The 8,920-nt window shown below is 39.7% G+C and overlaps 1 protein-coding gene across 1 annotated transcript; it reads left to right on the top strand.

The window, feature by feature from the left end:
• Window positions 1-189: 189 nt before the first annotated feature.
• Window positions 190-1,557, top strand: LOC109419354 (uncharacterized). Its single transcript, XM_029879459.2, has 2 exons — window positions 190-1,204; window positions 1,270-1,557. Exons 1-2 carry the CDS (start codon window positions 354-356, stop codon window positions 1,487-1,489), a joined length of 1,071 nt encoding a protein of 356 aa, XP_029735319.2. The 5' UTR covers window positions 190-353; the 3' UTR covers window positions 1,490-1,557.
• Window positions 1,558-8,920: the final 7,363 nt, after the last annotated feature.

Below are 8,920 nucleotides of genomic sequence, written 5' to 3'. Positions count from 1 at the left end.
CCATCAGCCCGGAAATCTTGCACAATCTTGCATCAACGCATTCCGCCTCATCCAGCTTTCGGTTAACTTCTTTTCCGGTTAACTTCGATGGCAATGAACTAAACTGGCGGCGAGAACGCTTATCAATTCAGATCGAGCGAATCGATTTCAGTAATTATTGACAAAATAATAGCCTCAACTGCTAAATGGATATTCGATAGATATTTATCACATCACCAATGTATTAAATAAAAAATCATCAGTAATCAATGATGCACTAATTACGACCTAATTGCTTCATGCCTCAACGAGACGGCCGCAACATAATCTTGACTAGAATTACATGACGAGTTTCCCACAGCTCTCTAACCAACATGGTTCAGCAAGCTACCCTTCTAAGTCGCCTGTCGAACCACTTGCGAAGGTTCATTTTCAATTTACTCGAAACGACATCGGCTCACGGTCTGCGCCACCTGGTCCACTACAGTGTGCACACAATCGAACGGATCGTATGGATCACTTGCATCTCGATTGGTATATTTGGCGTGGTAGCTCTGGCCCAACGTATTTGGAACCGTTACCAGACCTCTCCGGTGGTCATATCGATGGACCGTAACATGTATTTCTGGAACACGAGTTTCCCCAGCCTGACCGTTTGCTCACACCGTCGAATCGATGACCGCAAAGTTGAACAATACATCGAAGACCACCCGGACAAGTTTTCCGGCGATGGAGACCCCGATGACTTCAAAGAGTTCATCCACAAACTGGCCAATGCTTCTTACGACACCTTCTTGGATCTGCCGATGCACAACAGTTACGGAATACCAAGTATCGATTACCTAGATCTCCTACACAATCTTTCATGGCCATTCCAACCACTCATCAGCACCGGAACTACCCTCCATTTGGATTTGCAACCAACAATCACTGAACTGGGTCTGTGTTTGTCCGTGAACTCCAAAGTTGCCGAATACAGCTCCTACCATTATTGGAAGAACTACCGGTGGGACATCATTCCGAGCAAACCGACCGTAGTGGTGCACCCTTTGGATGGCGAAGTCTACGGACAGCTGATAAAACTGGAAAACTCCTACGAGGTATACTTCCACGGGTACATGGAAGTACCGGAGGTCTCCAAGCGAAGATATTCATTCATGGAAGCATTCTACACAACCGTGGAGCTGCTTGCCTTGGAAATTAAGACGTCGCGACGAGCTGTTGAGTATGATTAAAGAAACATAACACAACACAATTTATTCCTTAACGGTTAAATCGAACCAATTGCAGACTGTCAGTTTCGCAAAGAAAATGTCGTTTTACTCACGAGGCTGAAGTTCTGCAATTCAGTCCTGTCTACAGTTACAATCTGTGCCGAATAGAATGCCGCATGAGGCTAGCGATGAAGTATTGCCGCTGTGTTCCGCATTTCTATCGTCACGTTGGTAAGTACGTTGCATTCAAATGTCTGTCCGTGTCGTACGAAATATGTTTGAAAAATTCTTTGTGATATTTAAGGTAAGGGTAACTTCAGGTATCCGATATGCAGCTTTGAAGGATTACGATGTTTAGGAGAAAATTCAGGTGATTAGATCTTTCCAAACCTGATAGCCAAATAATTCACTTTTTTTTATTTTCCCACAGAAGCTTTGATTACTCTGCGTTCCAAAACCCAAAACATAGATTGTAACTGCGTTCCCAATTGTGATGATTCGAACTTCTTTGTTCAAGCATACGTGAGTATAAAGCAATCAAAATCATTTCGCAAAACATACCAATCCACTACGTACGGTTGAAGTACTCGTAGGAATAGCTACTTAAATAAGGGCAGGATGGATTGACCAATCTGTACATTCGTGTCACAACATTCCCGAAAAAAACAAGAACTTATTGTGCATTTAGTTCACCACAGGACTGCGCACTCAGTCTTCAGAAGTGCGAAAATGTGAAGTGTAAAAATGTTTATGTTGGGTTTGAATCTAAACGAAAGTTTTCAGGTACTGTTAACTGGGATTAAATTGCTCAACAGGGTGAAATTGATTAATCGGATACTACAGTATAACATGGTAACTCCATAAAAGGAAGTTATAAACGTCGCTATAATCATAAACCGATGCTTACCTCATTTAGTTCATAGAAGTCTACAGATGAGACTTTTCAGTATTTAGAAAAAGTAAGTTTTACACTTTTTTGTGTTTCTTACATAGATGAAATCGTTGATACTAAACAATCGATTGATACAGTAGATGTTCGATAAGTGCAACATGTTTACGTTTCAGTTACCGAATGAAATTCGCTAACTGCAACGACTGACAGCCGTCAAACAGTTGTCAATTGCTGTTGGACGCAGCCAGAATGCACTCAAAAACATCGCAATGCAGCTGTAGTGTATCTGAAAAACATCGCAACTCAGTCGACGTTTCGTTTTTGACAGATAGCGGTACGATAACTGCAAAATTGTTGCACTTAGTGGACTTGCAGTTAAAAAGCATTGCAGTTAAACCGTTTGCACCGAGCGAACGTCTACTGTATTAGAATTGATATTCACCTGCTGTCAAAATTCGAAAGCACCTATGTAATATGGACAGATTCAAAATGCGAAAATCACGGGAGTGCTACGGTGATCTGATTTTGTTGCCGCTTATCATACGCAACCAGAGCTCACTAATACCAACATTCACTCAATACAGCAGCGGGAGAAAATAAGGAAAAGCGCACTTTGGCAAACAAAGTTTGCGAAAAGAGGTGTTGTGTGTCTTTTCACAAACAATTTCCACTCTCTGTAGGAACTTTATCTAAACATCGACACTCTGACATTGAAAATTAATAATTAATGCCGCTTTTTCGTGATCAGCATTTTTATGAGATCCAATGTGATGTAAGCGTTTTGCACCGATATCCCTCATAAAAAGGTAAACTTCAAATTTCACGACTGTGTTGGTGAATATTATGGTTGGAGCATAAATTTATGCTCCACGTAAGGAGGCACAATCCAACCTGTCAAACTCCATAGTGAAAAAATAGGTTGCCGTCCCCTTGGCGAAAATTGAAGAGGCCGGGAGGGAACACAATATTTTCCGGAACTGAAAAACTCAGTAAGTCCAATCCAATCAAATTTTAGATTACCGAAAAAGACAGTAACATGTATATCAGCTATTACTGACTAAATCAATATTTATTTGACAGATTGAAATGTTGTGTGTTACCGACTGTTCGGTACTCACAACCGTTTACCGACTTAACTCTGCTGTTCAAAAACCCAGTAAAATTTTACCGAGCTCGTAAAATGGGCTTTTAAACAACATTTGTTCGTTGTTGTTTGAGTCATGTCTGTTAATTTCGTTCAGCCCTCCCAACACCGTATTCCTTAAAGTTATGGGCTCGAATTTCTGGAATTCCGCAGCTGAACTGGCGTTTTCGTGTTCCATTCTATCTGGATGCAACGGATGTTTCGGAAGTCCTAACGAAGCCACTCTCCGGTGAAGTAGATGCTGGGAGCGTAGTTCCAGTTGTAAATAACGTTTTGACGTTTTTATTCTGTTTAAAGTAAATTGATTATAAGATTTTTGTTTTAACACATACTAACGCTGTACCTACTTTTTGCACAATTTTAACAATTACGAACGCATTTTAACAACTACTAACAATTATTGCACGATTGTACTAACAATTAACTTTTAGTCCTACAACAAAGAGAAAATAACACCGAATTAAAACAATTACACCACATAAGGTTTTCTTTTTTTTTTAACTAACCTCAACAATTTACGGAAAACTACACACGCGTGCACTACTATTCCGTTCTGGAATCACCAGCCAAAAGAGGATTTTTTGAGAGGCAACTGTCTCTTTTATAGAAAATGTTAATTTATTTTTATATTAATTTATGCTTTTCGTCGTGCCCCCCTCCCTCCCCTGGCCGGAGGTTTATTTTTTTTAAATCGAGCCAACTCAAAGATTATCTAAAACTTAGAGTTCCAGAAAAAAATATAACAAAAAAAATAATTCTAATAATTAAGGTTTTTATCCACAACTAGCTGTCCCGGCAAACTTTGTCTTGCCGGCTTGTGGTAGTTTGACAACTGTTATGCTCAAAACAGCACCGCACTCTAGATTGATTTCATTTCGGTCGTGTTGATTTCCTTCCCTGCTCATAGAAAATCTGTTCTTTTTCAATTTTGTTACTTTTCTAGTTCATTTTCGTAACTTTTTCTACTTATAAACACAGCTACCATAAATACGAATCGAACCATGCAAGAATCATCCTGATCGGTTCATCCGTCCGTGAGTTTTGTTGCCTCAAAGATTGAAGTCTCTTAGATTAGATTATCAAACATTTTTTCCTCAAGAACCACAGGACATTTCGCTAAGTATTTCTCTAAGAAAACCACTTCAATCTTATCGTAGAATTTAACCAAATAACAAGCTTGGTTGAATGGCTAAATTTTGTGATGATTATTCATGGAATACAAAAACAGCATGCCAAATTGTCCAGATATACCGGAACCAGTTCCGGTACGATTTTGTAGAACCATATGGGCAATGGATATCTTGCAGGGTTCTAACTGTGATGGTTTTTGGGTTTGTTCCAAGAAATGCTTCAAGAATTCATCCCACGATTGCATCTGATTTTTTTTACAGATACTTCTGTAAGGGTGCACCGACGAATTTTTCCATAGCTTACTTCAGTGATTCCATAATTGATTGATTCAGAGATTTTTTCAAGAATTCCTCTATGGGTTCCACCAGACATTCTTCCGGGAATTTCTCCTGGGATATCTATAGAGGTTCCTCCAGTGATTGTTCCAGTGCTTTTTTCGATAACTCCTCCAGGAATTTCTCCAGGGATTTCCGTCAACAGAAATTCTTTTAGATATTTCTGTAAATGATCCTTCAAGAATCCATTTAGTGATTGCTCCAATAATTCAATTTGGAATAATTCGAAGTAAGTATTTCAGCAGGAATACAAGAATTTTACCAGAAATTAGCTAAAAGTTAATACAGGAGTTCCTTAAAACATTGCCCAAAACATTCTTTTGGAAGTCCATCCAAAGGTTCCAACAATAATACGTCCAAAAATTATTGCAGACATGTATTTCATATTTTTTTTCCTACAGAAATTCTTCCTGGAATTTGTTAAGAAAACTTTCCTGGTATGTCCTGAAAAATTCCTCATGGGATTTTTTCAGAAATTCCTCCAGGTTTTCCTTCAAGCATTCCTTCAGAGGTTCATCCGGGAATATCTTCTGTGTTTTTTTAGGAACAATTCCAGGGATGATTTTAAAAATTTCTCCAAGGATTCCCACAGGATTACTTTTTAGAATTCCTTCAGGAGTTCCTCTTGGAATTTTCTCTGGCGAACTCCTCCAGGAATTAATCGTGCACTTCCTACAGGGACTGTTTAGGGATTCCCTTAGGAATGCCTCTAGGAATCGCTTCCGGGATTCCGAGGATTCCATCTGCATTTTCGCCAGGAAATTGTGCAGGCGTTCCTCTGGGAATTTCTGCAAGGATTCCCCTTAAAACTCATTCAGGGATTCCTCCAGGAGTATTTCTAAGACTTCTTCGTTAATCCCTACAGGCATTTCTCTAGGATATCCTCCAGGGATTCCTCCAAGAAATTCTGCAGGGCTTTACTCGGGAATTACTTTTGTGATTCTTTCTGGAGCAACATATTTTAAAAATTCTCCCAGGAACTCTTCTTAGGATTCCTTCAGGAATTACTTCTTGCATTATTTAAGGAACTCTTCCAGGAATTAATCAGAACTTCCTCAAGGAACTGTTTAGGGATTCCCTTAGAAATTTCACTTGAAATTTCTTTCGCCATTTCTTCTGCAGTTTTTTCAGGAACTCTTCTAAGGATTCATCCACACTTTCTACAAGAATGCCATCTGCGATTTCTTCAGGAATTATTCCTGCTATTCCTCACTAGATTCATCCACGAAATTCTTCATGAACTCCTCTATATTTTTTTCCAGGGATTTCTCTGGAAATTCCTGCTGGGATTTCTCTAAAAATTCCTCCAAGAATTCATCTAGAGATTCCTCCATAAATTCCGCCAGATATTCCTCAAGAGATTTCTTCAAGTGTTCCTGAGGAGATTTCTTCAGGAATTCCCACAAGCATTTCTCTAGGATATTCTCCAAGGAACCCTTTAAGAATTTCTACAAGATTTTTTTTTTCAGAGATTTCTCCAAAAATCCTCCAGGGTTTCCTTAATGCATTCCTTCAGGACTTCCTCTATGCATTCCTCCAGAGATTCCTCCAGTAAATGCTTCCGGGATTCTTCCAAGAATTAAACCAGGAGTTCCTACAGAAATTCATCAAGAAAATCTTCAAGGGATTCCTCCAAAGATTTTTTTTCAGAGACTCCTACAGGAATACCTCCAAAGATTTTTCCAGGAATTGCTTCAGTGAATCTTCCAAGAATTCTACCAGTAATTCTACTAGGTATTCTTCCAGGAAGGTTCCCAGACATTCTTTCAGGGATTCCTTCTTGGATTCTTGCAGAGATTTCTCCAGGATTTTTTCAGCGATTCCTCCAGGAAGTCCACCAATATTCCTTCGGGAATTGCTTCAGGGACTCCTCTAGAAATTTCTCCAAATTCTTCCAGGACTTTCTACTGCGATTGCTTCAAGAATTCTACTTGGGATTGCTTCAGAAATTCATGCAGGCATTCCTCCAGGATTTCTTCCAGGAATTTTTAAAGGATCTCCTCGAAGAATTCCTACAGGGATTTCTTCAGGGATTCCTCCAGGAATTTCACCAGGAAGTAATCAAGGAATTCCGTCGCAATATATGTCAGCAATTTATCCAAGCATTTATCCTGGAAATCTTTCAAGGATTCCTTCAGATATTCTTCCAGGATTTACTGTAGGAATACCTTCTAGAACTTGTTCAGGAATTCCTCCAAGAATTCTTCCATATTTTCCTCCAGGAATTGCTGCAGGGATTCAGGAACTCAGCTGAAAACTCTTCTAGAAACTTTTTCAGGGATTTTCCAGAGATTTCTTCACTGATTTCTCCAAGTATTGCCCCAGAGATTCCTTCAGAAATTCCTTCGAGGATTTCTCCAGGAATTTCTCCAGAAATTTCTCTAGAAATTCCTCCAGGAATTTATCAGGGGATGTTTTCAGAAATTTCTCCCAGGGTTCATCTAGAGATACCCCAACATTTTATCCAGTAATTTTTGCAAGAATTCCTCCAGGAATTCTCAAAGGAAAACCTCCAGGAATTCCTCAAGGCATTCCTCCAGGATTTAATCCAGGAATTTCTCCAGGAACATCTCTAGGAAATTCTCCAGGAATTATCCCGAGAATTTCTCCAGGAATTCCTCCAGCAATTTCTCTAGGAATTGAGCCAGGAATTGCTTCTATACATCCTTCAGAAATTATGTCAGCAATTTCTCTAGAAATTTTTCCAGAAAATCAATTGAGGATTTTTTCAGAAATCCCCAGGAAATTCTGCAGGATTATCCTCAGGATTTTTTTAGGGATTCCTTCAGGCATTTCTCTAGGAATTTCTTCTGAGATTCCTTCATGAATTGCTTTAGGGATTCCTTAAGGGATTTTTCCATATTTTTTTCCAGGGATTCCTCCAGGAAATCCTCCAAAAGTTCTTCTAAGGATTCTTACAGCAAATCCTCTAGGGATTTCTTAAGAATCTCTTTTAGGTAATTCGCCTGGAATACCTTCAGATTTTTTTAGGGATTCATCCAGGTATTCCACCAGGAATTCCTCTAGAGATTCCTCCAAGGATTTCTTCACAAATTTCTTCAAGGATTTCTCCAGGGATTTCTTCAGGAATTCCTCCAAAAAATTCGCTTAAAATTCCTCCAGGATTTTCTCAAGGGATTTTACAGAAATATAAATTATATAAATCTCCCAGAATTCCTCTGAAGATTCCACTAGAAATTAATCCATTAATTCCTTGAGAGATCCCTCCGGGAATTTCATCATGGATTCCTCCAGCAATTCCCACAGGAATACCTTTAGGAATTCTTCCGGGATTTTATCAAGGAATTTCGCCAGGAACTCCTCTGCGAATTCCTCTAAGAATTACCCCAGGATTTTCTTCAGGAATTCCTCCAGGAATTACTCCTGGAATTACATCTTTAGGTATTCCTCCAGGAATTTCTCCAGGAATTCCCCCTGAGATTCCATCAGGAATTGCTTGTTATAAAGATTTCTCCATTAGGGCCCATATAGCCGAGGCGGTAAACGCACGGGTATTCAGCATGACCATGCTGAGGGTGACGGGTTCGATTCCCGGTCAGTCCAGGATCTTTTCGTAAAGAAAATTTCCTTGACTTCCTTGGGCATAGAGTATCTTCGTGCCTGCCACACGATATACGCATGCAAAATGGTCATTGGCAGAGGAAGCTCTCAGTTAATAACTGTGGAAGTGCTCATAGAACACTAAGCTGAGAAGCAGGCTTTGTCCCAATGAGGACGTTACGCCAAGAAGAGAGAGAGAGAGAGAAAAGTATCTCCACGAATTTCTCCAGGGATTGTCCCATGGATTCCTCCAGGAAATCCTTCGAAGATTCCTCCAGAAGTTCCTCCAAAGCTTCTTCCAGGACATTCACTTTGGATTTCTTCAGCAACTCTTCCAGGAAGTTCTCCAGGAATACCTTCAAGAATTTATCATGGATTCCCCCAGGCATTCCTCCAAGAATTCCACCAGGGATTTTTCCTCAATTTTCTTTAAGGATTCCCCCAGGGATTTCTTCAGGAATTCCTCCGAGGATTTTTCCAAGAATTCCAGGCCAAACATGTCTAAAGGTCCAATCTGCAGAAGAGAGGCTCTCTTTGGTTTCCCTCTCTTTCGTTAATATCTCAGCTGTTTATTTGAATTATGATTGTCTCCTTGCATAGAACGATGGTCAAAACAATCGTCTTTTGATTTGTACTGCAAAAGTAGTTGAAAAGTGTACAATGA

The sequence above is a fragment of the Aedes albopictus genome, chromosome 3, assembly GCF_035046485.1.
Source record: "Aedes albopictus strain Foshan chromosome 3, AalbF5, whole genome shotgun sequence".
NCBI lineage: Eukaryota > Metazoa > Arthropoda > Insecta > Diptera > Culicidae > Aedes > Aedes albopictus.
Note: the sequence above shows the minus strand (reverse complement) of the source record. Positions and strands in the feature narration are given on the sequence as shown.